The 24,960-nt window shown below is 37.2% G+C and overlaps 1 protein-coding gene across 1 annotated transcript in view; it reads right to left on the bottom strand.

Annotated features, from left to right (window-relative positions):
- Positions 1–21,108, bottom strand: part of JMY (junction mediating and regulatory protein, p53 cofactor) — an 80,440-nt gene extending 59,332 nt beyond the window's left edge. The window contains 1 exon segment of the mRNA XM_039874899.1: positions 19,524–21,108. Within this exon segment, the coding sequence (XP_039730833.1) occupies positions 19,524–20,561 (1,038 nt within the window). The 5' untranslated portion in view covers positions 20,562–21,108.
- Positions 21,109–24,960: the final 3,852 nt, after the last annotated feature.

Below are 24,960 nucleotides of genomic sequence, written 5' to 3'. Positions count from 1 at the left end.
TAGAAAGTTTTAAAAGTATAACTGATATGCTAATTGACAAAAATAAAATGCCCAATTAAAACCAAAGGCAAAAAAATATCAGAAGACGAAAAACAAAGACAAAACAAAGGGCAAAGAACAGAAAATAATAATATAGTAGATATTAATCTAAATGTATCAATAATCACTTTAAACATCAATGGTCTAACTATAACAATTAAAAGTCAGAGACTATCAGGGTGAATATAAAAACAAGATCCAAATATACACAATCTAGAAGAAACTCACTTTAAATATAAAGACACATAAATTAAAAGTAAAGAGATGGAGAAAGATGCCATGCTAACACTAATCAAAAGAAAGCTGGAGTAGCTATATTAATTTCACATAAAGCCAACTTCAGAGCAAGGAAAATTAGGATAAAAAGGAGCATTATGTAATAACAAAAGGGCTGATTCTCCAAGAAGACATAATAATTCTTAATGTGTACATGCCTAATACCTGAGAACTGACATAACTATGAGGAATAATGCCTGAGGTGAAAATTGACATAACTACAAGAAGAAAGGGATGAATCCATTATTATAGCTGGAGACTTCAAGACCTTTCTATCAGTAATGGACACATTTAACAGGCAGAAAATCAGTAAGGACACAGTTGAATTGAAGAGCACCATCAGTCAACTGGATATAATTGACATCTATTAATTACTTTACCCAACAACATCAGAATACACATTCTTCTGAAGCTCACCAAAACAGATCACATTATGGGCCATAACACACTTAAAAAATTTTTAAATAACAAAAACATACAAAATATGTTCTCAAGACTACAATGGAATTACACTAGAAATGACTAACAAAGGTTGCTGGAAAGCCCCAGATACTTGGAGATTAAATAATACACTTTTATATAATACGTGGGTCAAAGAAAAAGAGAAATTTTAAAATATTTTCAACTAAATGAAAATGAAAATAACTTTTCAAAAATTTTGGGATGCAGTGAAAGCAGTGCTGAAATGAAAAAGAGGACATCACTACTAATCCCATAGACATTAAAAGAATAAAAAAAAATATTATGAGCAATTCTGCCCATAAATTTGACAACTTAGGACAAATTTGACCAATTTCCTAAAATGTACCATATAACAAAACTCTAACAAGAATAGTTAATCTGAATAGGCCTAAATCTATTCAAGAAATTGAATCAATAATTAACAACCTTCCAAAATAGAAAGCACCAGGTCCAGGTGGTTCACTGGTGAATTCTACCAAACATTTAAGGAAGAAATTATACCAATTTTCTACAATCCCCTCAAGAAAACAGAAACAGAGGGAATATTTTCTAACTCATTCTATGAGGACAGCACTGGCCTAATACCAAAACCAAAGATATTACAAGAAAGGAAAACTATATGTAGACATCTCTCATGAACACAGAAGCAAAAATTCTCAGCAAAATTTTGGCAATAAAAAGAAATGAGCTATCAAGATGAAAGGATATAGAGAAAACTTAGATGCATATTACTAAGTGAAAGGAAGCCAATTTGAATAAGCTACATACTGCATGATTCCAACTATATGACATTTAGCAAAAGGCAAAATATGGCGAAAGTAAAAAAAAAAATCACTAGTTGCCAGCAGTTGGAGAGCACTGGTACACACCAATGAATAGACTGAACATGGAATTTTTAGAGCAGTGAAACTATTTTGTATGAAACTGTAATGGTGGATACACAGCATTATCATTTTGTCAAAACCCAGAGAACTGTATAGCACAAAGATTGAGCCCTAATATAAACTATGGACTTTAATTAATCATAAGGTATCAATATTGGTTCATCAACTGTACCAAATGTACTATACCCATACAACAAGATATAATTAACAGGGGAAACTGCGGGCAGGAGGAAAGGAGTAAATGAGAATTCTATAAACCTGAAGCTAAAACAAAGTCTAGAAATTTTAAAATAATGATACAAACCTATTTAAAGACATAATTTTATATTTCACTGAGTATGTGCTTAATTTTTAAAATAAAACCAAAAATGTTTAAAAAATAAATCCATAATAACCAATTAAAACTCATTTTCATCACTGCTAAGCCCTATTGTTTTATAAGGTGATCAGACCAATGTCTTTCTGCTTTATTAACAAGTGGTTTTTGGCTGTTGGTTTTGTTTATTGGCTTGTTTTTAACAGAGGTCAACTAGTGCAAAAAAAAGAATCAATTCAAACATTAGTGATTTTCACAACTAATAATACATAAATGATTTACAGATGTGGACAGAGGCCAGGCCAAGTGGGATTTTGCTTTTTTGTTTTGTTTTATTTTTCCTTCAAAGACCTCTCTAGTTCCAGGAAAACATCAGGGAATACTTTCCCAAGTAAAAGAACAGAATTTAGTGAAAGACCAGATTTAAGGTAAAGGAAATTAAGGATGACTATTAGGTTTCTGGCAATCATTGAGACAGAACACAGGAATAGAAACAGGTTTTCAGAGGCAAAGATAATAGATTCAGAGAAACTGTCCACATTGCTCTTTAGAGATCCAAGAGGAGGGGTCATGTAGAGAAGGCAAAAAGTCCAAGATAGACCTTATCTTTAAGAAGTCTACAATCTAACTAGGGAAATCAACCAATAGACATAAAAGTAAAATGATGATTGTAAAAGACAGTAAAAGTTTAGAGAAAAGATGTATCAGAGTGGGCTAATGTAGTTGAAAAAGGTGTTCTAAAGCCAGGATTTGCTCTTTTCCGGTTTTTGCCGGTGGGAGGCACCAGGAGCAGCAAAGTCTCTTGCGACACCCTCCACGAGGCGGTGCAGGAAGTCCTACACTGGAACCAGCGCAAGCGCTGAAAGTTTTTGGAAAGAGTAGAGCTGCAGATCACCTTGAAGAACTATGATCCTCAGAAGGACAAACGCTTCTCTGGCACTGTCAGGCTTAAGTCTACTCCCCACCCAAAATTCTCCATATGTGTTCTGGGGCACCAGCAGCACTGTGACGAGGCCAAAGTTGTGGATATTCCCCCCACATGGATATTGAGACACTGAAAAAACTCAACAAGAATAAGAAACTGGTCAAGAAGCTGGCCAAGAAGTATGATGCCTTTTTGGCTTCAGAGTCTCTGATCAAGCAGATCCCACGAATCCTGGGCCCAGGAGTGAATAAGGCAAGCAAGTTCCCTTCCTTGCTGACCCACAATGAGAACATGGTGGCCGAAGTTGATGAAGTGACATCCACCATTAAGTTCCAGATAAAAAAGGTGCTGTGTCTGACAGTGTTTGTTGGCCACATGAAGATGACAGATGATGAGCTTGTGTACAACATCCACTTAGCTGTCAATTTCTTGGTGTCATTGCTCAAAAGGAACTGGCAGAACATCTGGGCTTTATACATCAAGAGCACCATGGGCAGGCCCTAGTGCCTGTACTAAGGCACTGCTTAATAAATCATACTGCTACCATTAAAAATAATAATAGAAAAATAAATAATAAAAAATAAAGCTAGGATTTGAACTAGTCTTGAAGTATGGGAAGTACTAACTAGGTGAAGAAGAGAAACCAAGACTTGAGAAATCACATGAATAAAAGCATCACGAATGAGAAATATGGAAGGAAGTGGGTGGCAGGGTGTTGTTATGTCTCTTGAAGTAGAGAATACACACTAGGGAGGCAGTACAGCACACTGAGTCTATAAATGCAGTGCATTGTAATAAGCAGCGAAACCATCTATAGAGTAGGAAAAAAGACTGATGCATGTGGTCAATCCTGTTTAATTTTTAGTTCACAGAATTCAACTACTAAGTAACCATATAAAAGTGATGGTCATTTAGTACCTGCTTTCTCAAAGTATGGCCTGGGACCAGCAAGACCAGCATCATCTGGGAACTTGTTAAAAATACAGAACCTCAGTGCCTCAGTGCCGACTCCAGACCCAAAGAATCAGAATCTGAATTTTAATAAGATCGTCATGTGATAAGTATGCATGTCAAAGTTTGAGAAGCACTGCTTCAGTGCTTCAATACCTTAATATTCCCATATTAACTATAATGTGAGGGAAAAGTCTCTGTAAAGTTACATAAATTATGTGTTCAATTTTCAAATACATACAATTATGGTACATAACTTTTATCTTGGATATAATTTTCTCACTGACTCACTACATTTAATATTATTAGATCAATTAGCACTAAACTAAAATAAAGCCAAAATCCCATTTCTCATGGTTTAGTTCTCTATAGAAGCATTTGTATCTATTCTAAGGAATAACAACAAAAACCTTTACTACTGAAGCCAATCACAGAATGACCTTCATGTGAAGATAGGTACTGAGATAGGTACTGACTGACAAAGTCAGCCTAGTCTTATCTCCAGCATGGGCTAGGTTCTTATCTCTAGTACATGGGCCATTCGATGAAGTTGGATGTTTAAAGGCAACTGCCATTAAAACCATCAAATTAACTCTCTTCATTATGATGACATGCTTACTTGTTGTTGTTTATTTAATTATAAGCTGGTCTTTTACTCCTACGAAGAAACAATAAAATGATCATGAAGATATTCTGGTTCTTTTGACAGAATTCTGCCTATTAATTTGAAAACTGGCAATTACGCATCCAATGTAGAATAAACTGAAAAACTGCAATAGAAATAGAATTCAATAAGCTGTTATAATTTCTATGCAGAAACCAACTGTCCTTTTATAGTAAATATAAACAATAACCAGTAAAGATTCCATTTACAAAAGAAAAAAAAAAGGGAGAGAGAAAAACACCTAGGAACAAACTTAAATCTATTAAGAGCCATGTAAAGAAATGTTAAAAGGGACAAAAACAATGTAAGTAAATGAAAGACTAATAAAAATATCAGTTCTTACTAAATTAACATAAATTTCACACATTAAAAAATAGCCTCATGACATTTTATGGCATAAGAAAAGCCCAATTTAAGTTCATATGGAAGAATAAGAGGACAAAAGAGCAAAAAAAATTTTTATAAAGAAGGGTAACTGTGAAGAGTAACTGAAATAACAAAATAATAAAAGTAGAAGAAATGAGGGTTTTTGTTTTTGCTTTAAATAATCTCATCACAGGGACTTTTAAAGCATGACTCAAAATTATAAGAAAAAAAGACTACTAAACTTTGCTGTAAAATCTTTAAACTGGCTACGCAGGCATAAAAAAATAAAGCAGAGAAATAATAAAGGGAAAAATACCTGCAACACATAGACAATTTCCTTAGTCAAATAACACAATTAAAAACCAGTGAAGAATGGAATGGTTCACAGAAATGTCCCCTGAACAAACGAAAACTCACTCATAAGAGAACTGTAAAATAAATTATAAACTAAAACTTTTCATGGGTAAGTCAAAAAGGTTTTGAAAATACAATCTTATGTTGAAAAGGAGATAAAAGAGAAAGCAATTTAAACAAAATGCACATTTTCTTTGACCCAGCAATTCCTCTTATAGAAATATATCCTATAGATATACTTTCACGTGTGGAAAAGATAATTTATTTTAACAGGAAGAGCAAAAGGTCAGGAAAAAAAACCCTGTGTATCAAAACAAATCCATTAATGGAATATTATTTAACCCTTAAAAAAATACATCCTGTTAAGAGGAAAAAAACCTAAGATATATATCAGAGTATATAGTATGTTACCGCTTGAGCTGTTTAAAAAGTAGGGAGTATATATGTCCTACATATCTTTGTATACGTGACTGAATCTAGAAGATACACAAGAAACTCTTACAGGTGGTTACTTCTGAGAAGGGGAACCACAGACTGGGAAATGAGGCTGGGGGAGAGAAGATTTACATATCACTTATACTTTTTTCAATCATGATTTATCAAAGTAAATGCATACATTTTTTAAAGGAAGGTTTTTTTTTTGTTTTTTTTTAATTGAGGTAACACTTGTTAATAAACTTATACAAGTTTCAGGTATACAATATTATAATTTGATATCTGTATACACTATAGTGTGTTCACCACTAAAAGTCCAGTTTCCATCTGTCACCATGTATGTGATCCCCTTTAACCATTTCGCTCTCCCCTCACCCTCTCTTCCCTCTGGTAACCACCAATCTGTTATCTGTATCTGAGTTGGCTTTTGTTTTTGTTCTTTCTTTTTGTTTTATAATCTACATATGAGTGAAATCATGTGATTTTTGTCCTTTTCAATCTGATTTATTTCACTTAGCAAAATATCAAGATCCATCCAGGCCCTCGAGTTAATCATGCTAAGTGAAAGAAGCCAGTCAGAAAAAGTTGAAAATCACATGATATCACTTATGTGGGATACAAAAGTAAAAGTGACAAACAGAGATTCATGGACATGGACAACAGACTAGTGGTTACCAGAGGAAGGGTTAGGCAGGAGGAGGCAGATGGGGTAAGAGGGATCAAATATGTGGTGACAGAAAGAAATCTAACTACGGGAAGCGAACATACAATGTAAATAAATATATATATACACATATATGTATATATACATAAATATATATATACACATATATGTATATACATATATACATATAAATATATATACATATATACATATATATGTGTATATATATACATATATACATATGCCTTATTGTTAAAATATACAGCTGAAACTTACTGGATTTCGTTAACCAATGTCACCATAAAAAAAAAAAAATCCATCTATGTTGTTGCAAATGGCAACAGTTCACCTTTTTGTGGCTAAGTAGTATTCTATTGTATACACAGTGGATCCTTGAACAATGGCAGGAGCCGGGGGAGTTAGGAGGGCTAACCTCCTGTGCAGGTGAAAATCTGTGTAACTTCAGTCGGCTCTCTGCATACGGAGATTCCCATCCTCAGATCAAATATGCTGACTTCGATCTGTGTTTGGTTGAATCCACAAATTGGCAACCCAGGGATACAGAGGGCCAACTGTACATTTATTGAAAAAAATCTTTGTATAAGTGGACACACACAATTCAATCCTGTATTGTTGAGGGTCAACTGTATGTACCACATCCATCCATTCTGTCCATTCTTTATCCATTCTATCAAATGGATACTTAGGCTGTTTCATATCTTAACTATATAAATAATGCTGCAATGAATAAAGGGGTACATATGCCTTTCTGAATTAGTGTTTTCATATTCTTCAAATAAATACTCAGAAGAGAAATTGCTGAATCATATGATAGTTCTATTAATATTCTGAGGAACCGCCATACTGTTTTTCACAGTGGCTGTACCAATTTACAATGCCACTAACAGAGTGTGAGAGTTCTCTTTTCTCCACCTCCTCTCCAACATTTGTTATTTCTTCTTTTTGATAACAGCCATTCTAACAGGTGTCAGGTAATATCTCACTGTGGTTTTGATTTGCATATGCCTAATAATTAGTGATGTTAAACATCTTTTTATGTGCCTGTTGGTCATCTGCATGTCTTAAAGAAGGTTTTATACTCTATTCCTCCACCTCAAAGGTACTGACTTACACATGAAAAAGGAAATTTAAATTATCCCCTTTGCCACAATATCCAAAACCATACATACTTTTCCAAAAGATGAGGTATGAAAAATAAGAAAATAATACATGCTTCTCTTTCTGTGCCCACCTACTTATTATTCATAAGTAGATAAATCATGTGTTGAATCATCTATTTTAAGCTACAATTGAAAAGGATTATGAAAGTAATAGCAGCTGTGTCAATGATAAATTTCTAATGACAGCACTCTTCTCAAGTCCCAGAAATCAATTCTAACTGGTGGCAAAGGTAGGTACTCACTTCCACCACAGCTTTACCACCTCAAAACTGCAGCATATCAAAAACATAATAACCAGATTAAGAAATAATAGAACAAGAAAATGTGTAAAACAAACAAACAAAAAAAGGCCACAATGACAGTCTTTACAATAAATTATAAACTATGCTTTTATAGTTTAAGAAAATAATTCTCTTCTTACAAGAAAATGTACATTCACAGAAACCCTGTATCTTTTATTCCACTTGAAAATGGAACACTTTCTTTGAGACAAGGATTTTCTACCAATTTTAGGAATAGCAAAACTGTTAAAAGAATGAGAAAAAGCCCAAACAGTAGCAACATCTCTCAATAACAAAATTCCCCCAAGTCATTTACAAGTGATCAAATGCCGCAATTCAACAGTAAGACAATCTTCAGACACTAGGCTTCTTTGAGCTCTTCTTACAGAGATACTAAAGTGTAACGCACTAAACAGTTTAGATACTGTTTTCCCCGAACACAAAAACATTAAATCATTATATGTTTATTAATTCACAATACTACTCTACACAGCTATGTGCAATCAACAAGAAAATCAGTTATTTTATTCAAATATTAACATATATATTATTTTCCACATGTCCTTTATCCTCAAACGGAATAGTACTTTACAAAGCTATTATGCAGCAACTTAATACTCTTGCAGAGAAGCCCAAGGCATCTCAGCTAACACTAATTTATTAATTTGTCTTCTTTGCTATAAAGTTTCACGTTTTCCCAATATTAGATTTCTTTAAACCAATTATAGCTTCAATTAGCAATTATTTTAATCCAAGTATCTGCAAATAATCTTAAAGAAAATGCATTTTAAAATTTCCAAAGATAGTTATGAAGCATTAGACTTTTAAATCTAAACCATTTCCTATAATCCACATAAAAGAATTCAACTAGTAAAAGAACATAACCACTAACCTATTATAATAACATAATTTAATTTTCTACTTTGCTAATCAAACTGATGAAATCCAGGGAATAAACTGAACTACTGACATTTGCAGGTCATATAAACTGTGCAATGTGCAAGGTGCTATAAACAATGCACACACAAAAAAATGAGTAGAAAGAAACTAGAAAGAGTAGGATTATTTAGGATTATAGGGAGAACCTGAATTTAAAATGTGGAAAATGCAGGTTTGCTAAATTTGAGAAGACTCACTGATGGACAAAGAATGAGAATGTAGGATCTGAATGAGAATACTACATGCTTGCAAAGGATGATTTCACAAGGGCTCAAGTAAAACCAACACAATACAGAGATGCAAAGGAAAACAGAGATGCAGAGGAACAGGGGCCTAGAAAGTAGAGTGGAATTATTTCTGCTTCGAAAGCTGACATATCTCTCATGCAATTTTAGAAAGTTAGTTTGCTCTACTGACTCACTTAAAAGAAATGAAGCAGCATTGTATAAAACATGAATTAAATATATTTGTCTAATAAGTAAAACACTTCTCCCTTTCCTTTCTTTCTAGCTTCCCTAAGAGACCTTTTTTTTTTCCTATGCCTCTCCTATCTAATCCTGACAAGAACAAGGCTCTTAACTCATAAGGTCTCAATTATCAACATTTGAAACAAAGCTCTGTTTATTGCGAAATATCTCTAGGGCAAGGACCCACCACTTTTATCAGGTTCTTAAAGGAGTAAAACAGCTAAAAACAAAAAGTTTTTTTTATGACCCTATAATCACTGCAACAAAAAACTGCAAAACCACCCTGTGCCACTTCTTTTCCCAGTGTATTCAAATTTGGTTTCCAGCCCAGGAACCAATTACAAATACAGGAGGAGAGGAAGAAGACACCTACTATGTTTAATTATGGAGTTCCCATCCTGTACTTTGTCAATTAGAGTTAGTTCAAGGGTCATCTCTCTGACTTCTGGATTATAGGACTGCTACTATCCTTGAAGATCTTGGATTAATTTTTGAAGTCCTAGATATAAAATTTTAATTCTCTTGTGCATAGTTTCATAACTTTCTTCTCTAATGTGTCAAACCCAAAATTGAATGCTTATTTTTTTCTTAATTAGAAATATGTGTAACAAAACAATAAAATCTGCAAGTTATATCTCCACCATTAAATTGTTATTAAGACATACAAATAATTATCTGCTTATGAAAAGGGGTGACTCAGGACTAGCACTGGGGCAGCTTAAATGGTAGAGGCCTATCCTGGCAATGAAACTGGATCTGTGACTCTGGGAACTCCCCTTAGATCTATCTGGTCTGTTTCCTCAACTGACTAGTAAGGACCAATGCTACACGAATTTTCCACAAAGCACACTGCTCAACTCTCTTACTGTTTCGTAAAACTGTTAAATCATTTTTATTATATGTTTATGTTAATCATTGATTATTTGTTAATAACTGTTAATTCTGAAATCCAATTTTAGAAAGTATAAAGGTTATTGACAGTAATAACTCATTCTGATACTTTAAAAATTGATTTTCAGATTCTTCACTGCACAGCTAAGTGGTAAATTTGACTTCATTTTACTCTTGGAGAAATATATGCCTTTAGTTAAAATGTTAGCTATACCCAAACATGTCCTTACAAAAGCCAACTTTAAAGCAGTTCAAAGAACATTTACTGAGCACCTACTGTGTAAAGAAGCACTAGGGAATTTGAGCATTAGAAAACAATAACAAAATCCATCTTTGTCTCTTAGAGATTTACAATATATTTTAAAGGGCAGGTAGTGTCCAAAAAGAAAAAAACACAGAGCAGCAGTTATGGATAATGATATGAGCTGTATATAACGTTAAGATCTCTCTTATCTCTGAATTTTTGACAGAAATTCCTATGAATTCTCACAGTGGTCAAAAATGACTTTCCATGGGAGGGGCATCTGATCTGGCCCTGGAAAGAAAGGTAGAACTTAGACAAGCAAGAAAGCAAGACATGGGGGGTCAGAGGGATGTGGTGAGAGGGTCTTGTACAGTGAATTCAGTGAATGATGGGTAAAAGAGATTGGCAAGAATAAGAAAGGTCCATGTAGAGAAGAGAAAGAGTTAAGACTGACAGGCTAACCAAAATGGGGATGACCCTGAAAGCCAGGAATCAGTACTCTGTCTACAAGAATGGAAGAGTTCATTGAGGGGCTGAAGGTGAGGGAGAGCTGTGTGTGTGTGTGTGTGTGCAGGTGTGTGGTGTGCGTGCAAAAGTGTGTGTGTGTGTTGTGTGTACATGTGTGTGTGTGTGTTAGAGCTGGAGAGGTGAGTATTAAAGTGTGAAAAATAAAAGTAATGCTTTAAAACAGTTCAGGAACAAGGTATAGAAAGTCTACATTGCAAGGAAGACATGGGGGAAAGAAAGCTAAAAGCAGTCTAGTGATGAAACAGTGAGAGATTAAACAGGAGCAACATGGGAAAGCAGTAACTAATGCACAGTTCTTCAGTTCTAAAATTCATATTTAACGTTTCTGAATTGGTGTGCATTTACAAATGAACATGTATATAAAACATAGCTTTGACTTTGCCCATAATGAAAAAAACTGTCTCAAAATTGATCATGTGTCATAATCAATGGCTTCTAAGAACCAACACACACCAGATTTGGAAGAACTAAATAGTTCTGGGAATTGATGAGAGCAAAGCATTTCCAAAGAAATAGCAAAGACTCAGATGAAAAGCGGCTGCTCCAAATAGGGCTACAGACCAAATATGGGATGGCAGGTAGAGGATGTGCTCTGCATAAACAGAACAGACAGGAAAACAGCAGGACTTTCAGGTGCAAAGGAAAATTGGAAATGCAGGACTAGAGCTTTGGGATGGGGGATGACCAGATGACCACAGGGCAGGAGTAAAACTTCACTTAATATCTTAACAAACATACACAGAATCAAGCACGAGTTTTAAAAACAACCTACTCATATATTACATAGGAAACTGATAAAAATCAACAATTTATAAAAACTCAAAAACTGTATCTCCAAAAACCATGACCTATGGCATAACAGTGATATGCTGTAACCTTTCCTCTACCAATTATTCCATTGCACTTTCCAAGATGGCTAACTTGACCATAAAGGTATTTTGGTATACCCAGCCCTAGTATACTTTTCAAGCCATTAAGCTGCAAAAAGGGTTTAAGATTATCTCCAGAAAAAATCATTTGCAATAACAGTGCTGTTCTTCAGTAAAGACTGGGGTAGGCCTGGCACATATTTTCTATAATTGCTTCACATTTCAAAAAATGAACATTACAAGACTGTTTCAGTTAGACAGCTTACCTATATTTATACATACAGTTCAAAGGTCAGCTAAAGCAAAATCTACATTAACCATCTAGACCCTGTACCCCAAAGTGTTTGACTTTCCCTGAAATAAGAACACTTACAAAACCCAATAATTATACAGAATAAGAAATAATTATACTATTTATAATAACAAAGAAAACACCAAAGGTATGTCCAATTGTCTTCAACCAGATTAATTTTCCACTCCTTCCCAACCAAACATGAATAGTAATTTTCAAGTAAATTGACATGTAAAAAATTAGCATATGCAAATATCTAACTTCTCTTCATAAAAAATAAAATTCTGGATTATCTGAAAAATATACTAATAATAAAGAGGGGGAGAAAAGTCTATTATTAAACATGTTGTACCCTAAAGGCACATTTAAGTCTGTCTTATTTTTTCCATAAAGATGATATTTTAAGTGGTGGTTGGACTTCTTAACCACACAGCCCACAAAAATGACTACCCAAAGGTAAATTTAAAATGTGCAATGAAAAATATTAGAATACAACATTTTGCAAATATTAAAATACTGGTCAGAAAATAAAAAATACTGGTCGGAAACGCCAGCACTTAAAAAAAGTAAGCTGATTTAGAAAGCATGACAGAATTTTTAGGGAAGCTTAAAGAAGGGAGCTGTTTTGTTTCCTATGGTATGCTTAGCACCCGGCATAAAAACGATTTATTGAATAAATGATTGATGAGGATAAGACTTAAAGGCATTTATAAGGGTTTCCAGAGGTTAGTTAATGCTTACTATTTTCTTTAATAGTTATTTCAGTTGGAATATTTCCAAATCAACTGTGATCGAGATTGCCCGAGATGCTTACAAGCAAAAGGGGAATATAGAAAATATGAGTTATCGAAAAAAAATTGATTTTGAAAAGGACCGCCATAATACAACTATTATGCCACTTTACAGAAAAAGAACCAGAGATAGAGGCTAAGTAACTTGCCTAAAGTTAGGTAGCTGGTATAAGGTAGATAAAAGGTGTGAATCCTAGGCAGCCTAACTTAAGCTTTTAACCACTCACTGCCCTATATGTCCCTACTCATAGCCAGGGCTATTGTTTTTTGCTTAAAGGAACGATACTACTCTTTTAATTCTAGGATAACTGAAAATATGATAAGTATTTCACTGAAAAAGGGAAAATCAAAAAGAGTAAGCGAGGAGTGGTGTAGTCAGACGAGATGAAAAGAGAAAAAAATTACAATTCGATTTTGGAATTCCTTCCAGTTTTTATTTAGCAAACTCACAAACATGCTGAATACTTCATATAAGAAATATCTGTTCCCCTATCCAATTCATTGAAGATCATTTCCACCATGATAAATAAAATACATTTATTGCAAGTTTCAGGTCTCACAAGCTCAATGTATAGAGTAAAACTTGCTTAAGAGCCAACTCCAAGGTCCTCCAGGCAGCTAGAGACTTTATAACACACTATTTACACAGCTTCACTATAAGCTGGCATATAATTTCCTTTTACTAAAATAATGAATGTTACTCATTCCCATGAATTTTTCAAGTTTAAATATTGCTACTCTAAAGTTAACTCTAGGCCCGTGTCTCTTAACGCTTCATTTCTTTAACTCCACTTGTCATAAACCTTTTATTTTCATTTAGCAATCTCAATGCCGAAATTCACATTACCTAATATAAAAGAAAAAAAGGAGGCAAAATTTCCAAATAAAAATAAAACAAGTTAACATCCTTAACTGCCCCCCTCTCCCACAAAAAAATTTATCCAGTAAGATAATTATCCAGTAAGATAATTATTTAGTAAAGTTATGAGGGGAAGAGGAGGATAACATTAACTATTTGAGATATGGATTAATTGCTTAAAATAGGAATAAACAGTGAGAGGGAGGAAGTAGATTTTAGATCTTAGCTTAGAATATACCAAATTCCCTAGTTTTACTGTAGGGGGAAATGTATTAAGAAATATTTGGGGAAGAAAATTAATTTTCTTTAATATAACATATGTTTGTGAAGACTTTTAAGGAAAATTATCACACAGTCCAAATCGACTCACCTTTAGCAAGCTTAATATAAAATAGAATTTACAATAGAATATTTAAGCATTGGTATAACATTTATTCTTCCTATGGTTATAGGAAAATTATATTTTTATAAATGAGTCTGTATAAAAAAGACAGATGCATTCCATCTCACATTAGAGCTTTATGTATTTACATGTAGGCACAAATTTAAATTAGCCTCCTTTGAGATTACAAGGTTCTCTAATCACAGACAACATTGTTGATTACAGTGTATGGACATAATCAAGGTTTTCCAAAAACAGTCAACAGTCAGCCACTGTTAATGTTTTTATCAAGTGATGAGACATTAATCATGCATTTCAATTTGACAATGATTAAGTTCATCAGCCTTTCTACAGGGATGAAGATAGTCCAAGGGTTAAGAAAGCAGGCTGAAATACTGCACCAATATTTGTTGAATAAACTAAGTCCCAAGCCATCATGCCCTTAAACCTTAAAGTTACAAATAAAATTCCAAATCACTAAAGGAACTTCATACATTTATTGTTAAGACTGTTCTTCTCTATAAAACATCTAGCCCATCAGGCTTCTTTTTGTTTCAGAGCCTATTCTATAAAACAGTCTGAAAAGAGTCTATTACATGCTATATAATGCCCATATATTATATTACTGTCTATATTATGACCATAGAAACTTTTAAATTCAAAGACAAGCATAAAAAGGCAATTCCACACATTTAAGAAAACAAAGTTTGCTAGCTTTTTGCTGAATGAATCCTTCTCTGCTCCAGGTCAGTTTCAACTTAGACACTATGTTAAGGCTAATTGGTATTAACAGTCTCCCACAAAAAACTTGAAAAGCCAAATGAACTTCACCACTTCTACCAAAAAACAAATAGCATCAAGAACTATTATTTAGCCTTCACTGTTTATTCTCTTAACCTTGCGACTTAATTTTTCTCCTATCAACAACTGAGGAAACAGGTCAGATTCAGAGGCAGCAGACTGTGGACTATTAAAAAGTGAAAAGAGACATGTGAACTCCCCCACCCCGCAAATAAGCACATATACATAAGCAGTCTTTCTATAGCTACTTGCCCCTTCTGTTAAATAACCTCAGAAGTCAGGAGTTGTTTACAGCTGAGCCATTTTAAGGTGCAAAGGAAAAAGTGATTGGGCACTCCTGTCTTAATATATATAAATCCATCCTTGCACTCCTAGGCAACTTCTTTTCTTCTAAAACACAAGATGAAGACTCTGCCCCCATACCATGCCTATCATAATCTGAAATGAAACAAATGAGTTATCTTAATTTAAAAGTCATCACTGGACTAGACTTTGTAAACATTGTCACTCTTCCCTTCTCAGGAGTAGAGAACATCCCTTCTAATGTCTTCAGGGAAACTAGGCATGGCAGAAAAGGAACACATTTGGAGTAAGACAAATCTAGGTTTGAATCTGAGTTTGGTCACTCCTTAGCTGCTTTAACGTTGGCCAAATCTGCGTAACATCTTTAAATCTCAACTTCTTCCGCAAAATAGATAAAAATACCACTTAGCTCAAAAGACAGTGGGGAGGATGAAAGGAGATAGGTAATTTGAAGCTCCCAATAACTATATAGCTAATATTAGTTATATTCCCTGAAAGAAGTGTTGAGTTGAAAACTGTAGAGAATTCTTATTATATGAAGGAAGTCAACATTAACACTTCCTCTAAGTCTCCTTTTATAAGTGCCACTTTGTCAGGCACTTTTTCATATTGTCTTAATTAAATCTTAAGATATCCTTTAAGTATTTTCCCCACTTCCCTGTTTTAAAGAGTTTAAATAACTAAGCAATTCACTGAAGTGGTAAGTCTGTATTCGAATCCAGATCTTTCTGACTCCAAACCCTAGGTAGGCTCTGGCTACTGTGTGCCTTACATGACTACTTTTGAAAGCACATGCTGCTCTCGTACAGTGGTTTCAATTGGAAAGGAATTAAAATCAACTGGAAAGAAGTTAATATTGAGGACAGTTTTACAAACATAGTAAATTCCAAAGAGAACACATTTATAGATATTAATCAAGCCTACCATCATAGTTAAGGTTTATTATCTAAAGGATCACAAATAATCATTTCAAGAATAGCTGTCCTTATATAGAAACCATTATTTACAAAACCCCAGGCCCTCAAAGGTAAGCCACAGTATGGATCACTCATGCAAACACACTATAATACGATCCTCAGCTCTGACCAACAACTAGGGCTACTGCTGAAACCATTTCATGAGGCCTTGGTGGCACCTGATTCATTCAGGGATTGAGTGCCTGCTGTATAAATAGGACTTCTTGCAGTAAATCCTTGTAAAAGTCCACGACAAATCTACCATATAATAAATTTCACATTACATTTGTTTCAAGATTGAGGTCCTAACTGGTATACAATTCTTATGTCATCTAAAAATAATTTCCCATTAGTACTGTATAAATTGTGGCTCCTCACAAGCTATTATTTCCAATTAGATGACCAAATTTGTGAATCATTAATAAAAACTTTTAGCCGAAAACTTAAGGTTTAATTCTTCAATATTTCGCAAGACAAGGATATCAGAGTACTTATAATCCCATAATTAATCATAAATGTACTCCAAAAATTAAACTCGAATAGAGTTTGCAAGGCGCACCAGCCCTGTGTGCTAATTTACAAAGCACATAACTTAAAACTGCAGTTTCAAAGGTTTTTGAAAAACACCTTTAAGAATTCAAAGCCTCTCTCCAAAAATGCAAGTATGCCTATACATGTAAAACTTTACATGCCCATTAAAGTCCATCTATAACTCCCCTCTATTTACAGGGAATTCACCAACCCCAGATAAAGACCCCTTATTTAGGAAGCTATTTACAGTTTTAAGAGAATTTTTCTCCTACTTTTTATATGTATGGTCCCTTGAATAATTTACATTTATCATTTTATAAAAATTTATTTACCCACAACTTTACATTAAAAGGACACTTCTTCCAAATCCTTTAAATTCTTGCAACATTAAAAAGAAAGTCTAGTGTCTTTTGTCCACAAATATTAAGAATGCTCACAAGATGTGTGGCCCTGAACTAGGGGTGGCAAAGAAGAAAATTCTAAGATATTGTCAAGGCCAGTGACCTTGAGAAATCTGCAATCTATTTGTACAGTCTGTTCTATTAAAAAAAAAAAATTCTTTCAACCATTTACTGACCATTTTGAACAAAAACAGGTGTCTTTAAGCTGAAACCTTTAAATAGATAGGAAAAGGAATTCTGCAGGAAAAAAGACCAGAAATGGATTCAGAGAAATTAAAGGAAAGACATGAGCTAAATTTTCTAAGCAACATAGTCCTAAGAATGTGTTTGATTTACCACACATACCTAGCATTAAAACTATAGTCAATTTCTCAAGTTCAGTCAACTTGAGAATTGGGAATATAAAAACACTGAATTAGATGTAATTACTACACTCAATAGAATAACATAAAATGACACAAGTTCCATAAAAATTTTACCTAAAAAAAAGGTTACTGAAAACTATTATGATAGCAAGGAATGTAAGCAGCTTGGTATGGATAAAAGAGTACATGGCTGGTGTGCTAAACACCCATTATCATGCCCATGGCAGACATCACTAATTAATCATACCACCCTTTCCCCCTACTGAGCCTCATAATTTAAACATAACTTTCCAGTAGAAATCAGGGTGGGCATTATAACTGAACCTATTTGTTGTCCTTGATAGTTGTTTTTTAAATACTGTTAGAGTCAAATGAAGCACCAAAATTTATGTATTAATGTTCAATGAATTTATAATGAATTTCATTTATTTTGAAGTGTTCCCCAAAATACAAAATCCTCTTTAAAAGTTAAAATTTTTCTCTGTTAAAGAGAATAAAATATTATGGTCAGTATAATCTTAATTAGAAAAGCTTTCTTTTTAAAAAACGTAATTACCCCATGAAAGAGCTCTAAAAAACTGCAATTAACTATATTTTTGACAGCCCTCATTTTTACCCAATTTGAATTTAAAAACCTGACAAAATAAGTTTTTTTGTGTTATCAATAAAATTAAAACCACATGCCTATATCACTTAGAAATTAAAAAACATAATTTTTTAAAAATGCAATATGTATCTGTAAATAAAATAAGAAACACTTTGTCCTTGCAGTTTTAAAAAAAAAAAACCAGGTTAATATTAGCAAAATTCTAAAGAAAATACATATATGACATTTAAGATTTCTGTCACTTCCAAAAACAATTTTAGGTATAACACAGACTCAGAAATGAGATGATAAAAAAAGAAAATAAAACAGCTCCCTAGAACTCTAGGATCATATTATGGGTGGGTGATGCTTAGCATTAAGTAAACTAATAGGAAGGAGTGAAAACCTGGATTCAAGGAAGTTGTGAGAGTACTATGAGATAAGTGAGAAAATTATTTCCTAAGTCTTCGAGTCTACTAAAGAAAAATAATAGTCTACTAGGAAACCAGAAGGCTCCAGCTTTCTAGCCTTAATAGCAAGATTCAAGTATTATATAGGTAAGGTTAACAGATGACAACGCAATGTTAGGAACATAAACACCATAAAAAGAGGCATTCCCCACTCCAAGTCCAATCTCAACTGGTACTGATATTAAAAATAATAAATTGCTTTGAGAAATTATATGTTAGTGTCCACTAAGGGAAACTAAGTATATCTTAAAATACTTTTTAATAAAGTTCCTTCAGAAGTTGTTAACTAGGCATGACCTCAAATTATACATATCTTAGGCACTGTAGAGCTCCCTATGTATACCCACTCAAACCTTTCCCCCATATTTCCTTTTAAGGATTACTTTGAAGGAGCTTTTGCACTCCTTTTACTCTCAGATACAAAAGTGTACTAAACATTCCTGCCCAGGACCTTTTTTTCTCCCTGAAACAAGAGTGAAATGCATCCAATTGTCACTTGGTGCTTTTTCATTTGGACAGACCACTCATTTGGAGAAAAATGAATTTAAAGGTTGCCTAAGTTGCTAAACTACATATGGAGGTAAAAACAGACCAGCTTTGCTCTATAAGACAAACTACTTTGGCTAAATAAGCATGACACAAAGAAATGACACCAGGGTTAATACTTGGGCAGTTATTGCTGGAAAGAGCTTCAGGGACATGCAGCTTTTTTTTTTTTCTTTTACAGGCTATCTTTTTTCAGAGTGGCTCTAATATTATTGGCAGTACTGAGACGTAAACAGAGATCTTACTATATAGAATCTATCTGATAAATGGGGAGAGGAAATCTAAAGACATCAAAGGTCCTTCAGAAGGCCAATTAAGGAAACCCACGGTTTTCCTACCACTGAAAGGAATGAAGGGGAAGACAGAGTCATAAGAACCCAATCGTCTTCCTTTTCCCTTATCTAGAAAAACAAGTGTCTCAACTGTGCACAACCCAGACCGAGGCTCCAGCCTTTGGTAATAAGTAACCCAAAGCGATGACCGGAGCCCACACTAGGATCTTACCTCTTGGATGCGCTTCCTGGCCCGCTGAAGCACTTCTTCGTAGCCTTTCTGCCGCAGCTCGCTAAGGCTTTCGTAATACTCCTCAGGATCATCGGTCTCAGTGAAGAGTACCTGGGAGAGGATCTTCCAGCCGCAGGTGTCTAGGCCGTGGCCCAGGTAGACCTGAAGCTGGTAACACAGAGTGTCTATCTCCTGCTCAGTCATCTCCGGGGCGCCTCCGAACAGCACGGTCCACATGCCCGAAGGCTCCTCGGGGAACACCGGCAGGCACGGCTCCAGCTGCGAGTTCACCGAGCACAATTGCTGGTGCACAGAGCGCAGATCCTGGAAGGAGAAGAGCCCGGCCCAGCTGCACTCCTCCGCCGCGGACTCCAGCTCAGCCGCGGGTGGCTGCTGCTCCGCGTCCGAGAGCTCCAGGGACGCCGGGGCCGCCTCGTCTTCCCTCACCATTTCCAGCACTTCGATTTCCTCGGAGACCGACCCGCCAGCGCTCACTACCCGCACCGAGGTCACTGGGGCCTCCCTGGGCGCCGGCGGGAATGCCACAGCGGCGGCCCCCACATCTCTGCCTTCAGATCCCCTCCGGACCGGGCTGGCCTTGGCTCGCACTGGGCTCCTGAGAGGGCTCTCTGCCCCTTTGCCGGCCGGACTCCGCAACAATGAGTCTCCGCGAAGGTTGCGCGCGCTCCGGGGAGAGCCGCCTTCCGCCCAGGCCGGGCTCCTACGGGGTCCGGGGCTCCTTCCCAGAGTCGCAGAGGCAGTGGCCTCGGGCCTCCCCTTGCCCGCCGGGCTGCCCGGCCCGCGGGTCTCGTCGGACGCGGCTGCGCCAGATTCGGCGCCCCCTCGCGCCCCCGCCTGCTCCCGGGAGCTGCTTCTCTGTCTCTGGGCCGTCCGGTTGTGGCAGGTTATGGCAAACTTGCCTTCAATCTCGTTCCAGGCCACAATAAAGACGAATTTGTGTTTCTCGCGCTCATCGAACACATGGGGCCGCACGGCCACCCAGTCCGACTCGAGCGTCTCCTCCAGCGCGAACGACATGGTGGCTCCGGAGCCAGGCCGCGGAGGAGGCGATGCTGGCCCTACCCGCCCGAGGACTCGCCGGCTGGCTGCGCCGCGCCCCCGGCTCAACTTCGCTGGGCGCCTTCAGCCATCTTAGCGCCCTAGCCGGCTCTCCTAGCTCGCTCTCCCGTCCCTCCGCACTCAGACCCGCCACGCTCCTTTGTGGCGCGGCTCGCGGGAAAGACAATACGCGTTGCTGGAGCAGGTAGTTCACATGGTCACGTGCGGCCGGATCTGTTTACAATCCCGGTGCTGCAGCAGCGCCTCACGCCCGCCCCGGCCGCCTCCAGTGCGAGGCCGCGGTGCTGCGACTGTAGCGCTCTGGAGGTGAGGCGCGGATCCCGCGGGGCCAGGCAGGTCGGTAAGAGGTCGGGGCCCGCGGTGTGTACGTCTCCGTCGTTTGTCCGGGCTGATCTCCCCGCCTCTCCTCCTCTTCTCAACCGTCCGGAGCTGCCTGACGGATGGATGCGTCTCCTAAACTCTGCGCTTCTGTATCGCCACAATGTTACCATTCGGCTGCTGACGTCGGCGGCTCCACGAGGGACGTAAACACGGGCACGTGCCGCACGCTGGTGACGCGGCGGCGGCGCGCGCACCCGCGCGCCGTCACCGCCCCTCAGCCTTCCTCCGCCGCTCCCGCGAGCGGCCGCGCGCCAGACTCTTCCGTCCGCGCTGTCTCCTCCGCCCGCGGGAAGGAGCCGGCGACCAGCCTGCTGCCTGGTCTGAAGCGGTGAGAATGACAGGTGTGCCTTGCGGGACAGGTGGTTTCCGAAACTTGGGAAAAAAGAAACAAAGGCGGAGGAACTGCGATTTTCTCCAGTCATTCAAAGAGGCTCTCAAAAGTAAGTTTGCCTCAGTTCCCCCTGGGGGTCGGGATTGAGAAGTCCTCTATTCAGAAAGAAGTACAGTACTCCATAACATTACGCGAACCATGTGCTAAACTTAACTGTTGGATTCTACCCCAACACGTTTGAGACACAATTTAAGATATGAAAGGATAACGTCTGGAGACAATCCAGAACTCCAAAACAAAATAAAATTAAATGAAAGTTCAATCATGTCCAAATAGTGATGTTTAAATTTAAGTTCATCGGTGTTTTATTGCTTCAGGTTTCATCATTGTGTACTGTTCGGTGAACCTCATTTTGAGGTCACTGGCTTGAGCCCTTTTGAAGTTGTATTTAGTTATCAGAGTTCCCAGAATGCACATGCCAAAAATAATCACATAAATCTGAAAAATTCTGCTGTTCATATTGAATTATGATGAAACACATTCTTAAAATTGCCTAGTGGATCTTATAATACAGTATATATAATTGGCATTTTATTTCCTATTAGTGTCCAATACATATTGCATGTGTTCTGTATCCACAGCAAAGTACAACAGTAATTCATTCTTTTACTTTTATCCATATTTCTAAAATATATGCAAAATCATTTAGGTTAACTGTGCATTGTCAGCACACTTACTTTTACCTCAGTGTTGTCCTGACATCTGAATAAACAGCCAAAGTTTTAACCCTGTCACTCAGCAGGACATTTTAGACTTATAGATCTGCTTTGACCAAAAAAAAAAAGGACTTTGGGCAGGATGTGGAACCACAAATTTTCAAAGCTGGTAACAACTTCTGTCAGCTCTCAAGTGCAAGTCAGATATATACCTTTGGAAAGGCAGGAAGAAAGAAAAAGAAAACCTGTTGCAAATCTATATCACCATCTAAGCAAGCAATAGCACATTATAGACAAATTTCTCATATTTTCTCAAAAATTTACTTCTAAAAGTTTTTTGATAAAAAGTGATGACATGATCACTAGATCTCTTTTAATACATTACAGATAAGTATGAATACTAAAAGTTAACACTAAAAGAATTTTATAGGAAATTTTTTTTACATGTACATTGAAATTGCAATATTTATCCATAGTTATAAAATGATGTCCTATCGCAATAGTGTTAAAGAAAATGGGTGGTGGTTACACATATGTTAAATATCCCTCGCCCCCCCCTACTCTGGTTACTGTGTTTTGTCAAAAGGGTTGTTTCAATGTTTCTTTTTTCCTCCATCTTAGTAATTGTTATCTTAGAAATGAAAAGAAACAAACCAAAACTCCCATGACAGGCTACTATAGTACTCTACAATTCTTTATTCAGTTTTCTATCTGATTGTCTGGCAAGATCTCTGAGTATAAATTACTCCCTGGGAATAAATAAAGCTACAGAAAAAACAAATACACATACTAGCTTTGAAAGGGCTTGAAAACGATTATCTGAATTTTTTTAACTTTTGTGGATTGTTAGGTAATCTGGGAAATGCTTTAACTCTTTAGATTTTTTAATAAAAACTGTAAGTTTACATAGCGATTTTCAAATTACATAGCATTTTCCTGCACATATTTATTTTATCCTCATAATAATCATATAATTTAGGTATAAAAGGAATGTCTTTAATTTTGTATGTGAGAAAATAGTTCTGTTTAGTTAGGTCACACATCCCAGATTTTGGAGCAGGGAACAACTTGAGTTCAGGGCCCTGGTAGACATATGTTGTGGTTAGATTCTCCCAGAAGCAGACACTGAAAAGAAGTTAGGAATGCAAAAATTTATTGCTAGGGATTGGTGGAGTGGAGTGCGGGGGGAGGGGGAGAACACCTGTGAAAGAAAAAGGACAGAAGCAGGACTAAAGCTCCAGAGCAAAGATTGTTTTTATAGAGGTTCCCTCAATTGAGTGGAAGTGGTTAGGCCTTGCTCAGTCATTGACTGGGAACCACCCTGAGAAAAACATAGGATGCAAACCTGAAGCTGACTTTGAAGACACAAACAGCTGGGGACTGTCACCTAACTACACTCCTTGAAGTGGAGGAATGAGTCCTTTCTTGAAAGAGGATCTGATCGATGCATCTTTACATCTGCCACAGTTTACCTTGTATGCCGTGTGGACTCACTCACAACATATTAGGAGAGCAGCTCCTCCAGGGCTCTGGTGGGCATCTCTTCCTGAGGGGAAGCTTAGAAGAGGGAGGTTAGAGGGATGAACTACCATTTCCATGGCTATAGTTGGTCTCATGCCCACAACTGATACTCATTGTCCACCCTCCTCTTCATCATTGTTCTAACGTCCCTCACTCTCTGCTGACCTCAGTGGCTCATCTGGTGGTGGTTCCCAAACCACCACTCCTAGTAACCTTATCTGTGTATAGCCTTCATTACTACATCCCTAATGTAGTTAGGCAAGAGCTACCAAGAGGCACCCGGTGGATCATCTGAGTTCCATACATATTCCTCCCTGTTCACATTATATAACAGCAGCCATGCCTCCTCTTGCTGATCAGGATCAATTACCCCTGAAAAGATGGTGATTCCTCTTCTTGCCTGCTGGTTCCTAGCCACACAGAGCCCAAAGTTTCCAGGCGACAGCTGCAGCTTGTAGTTCAGTAGGATCTTTGCTATCCCGTGACTAGAATACACCCATATTAGAGACTAGGACCTCTAACCTCACAGAATCCAGAGCTGTGTGGTCCCCTGGTGGGTCGCTGAAAGTGATGGTAAGGGAGGCCACTCCTGCTTCTACCCCTTGGTTACTGGACCCAGGTATTCTTCCTCTTGGTGACTTAGTACCATGTAAAGGTCTGCAATTCAACATTTATACATGTCCTGGAGGATGGTACCCCCCCATCTTTTCAGGGTGTTGCCTCTGAGCTGGTGCTTTAGCTGTACCTTCAGCACACCACACCAACACTCTGTTTAGCCAGCAGCTTCCAGATGATACAGTATATGACATGACCACTGGATCTATAAAATGGGTTCTCTGGTTGGATACTAAATTGTTTCATGTATATAGGTTAGGCATTCTGTAAGTGCCCTGATAGTGGTACTGGCTAAGGCCCTGTAGGCAGAAAAAGCAAACCCCTACCCAGAATCTGTTCCCGTGAAAAAACTCATCGGCTCTTCCAGGATGAAAGGACTATTTTTATGTAGACCGTTTGCTACCAAATGACTGGTTATCTTTAAGAAAGAGTACCACACTGAGGGCTCAGTGTTGCTGTCTGTTGCTGGCAGATCGAACATTCAAAGCAGGCAATCACTATATTGACCTTCCTAAGTGGGAGTCCAGGTTTTTTGACCCATACAAAGCCTCCATCTCTGCAAATGTAGCCATGTCATCTGTTTGTCTATCATGCCAGTGAATGCCAACTGGTCAAGTTATTTCGTCCACTTGGTTATTTGGCACCCATGCCATATAGATGCTTTCACTGGGCACTAATACACAATAAAGAAATCTTCACACCTTGTTCCCACTCTCATATGTCCATCTACATGTCTCCTCCCCAGACCTCCTTATCTCTGACATTTCAGTTTTTCGCCCTCCAGATCCCTGAT

Source organism: Pteropus medius, unplaced genomic scaffold, assembly GCF_902729225.1.
Source record: "Pteropus medius unplaced genomic scaffold, Ma_sr-lr_union100, whole genome shotgun sequence".
Classification (NCBI taxonomy): domain Eukaryota; kingdom Metazoa; phylum Chordata; class Mammalia; order Chiroptera; family Pteropodidae; genus Pteropus; species Pteropus medius.
This window is presented reverse-complemented; position numbering and strand designations above follow the sequence as displayed.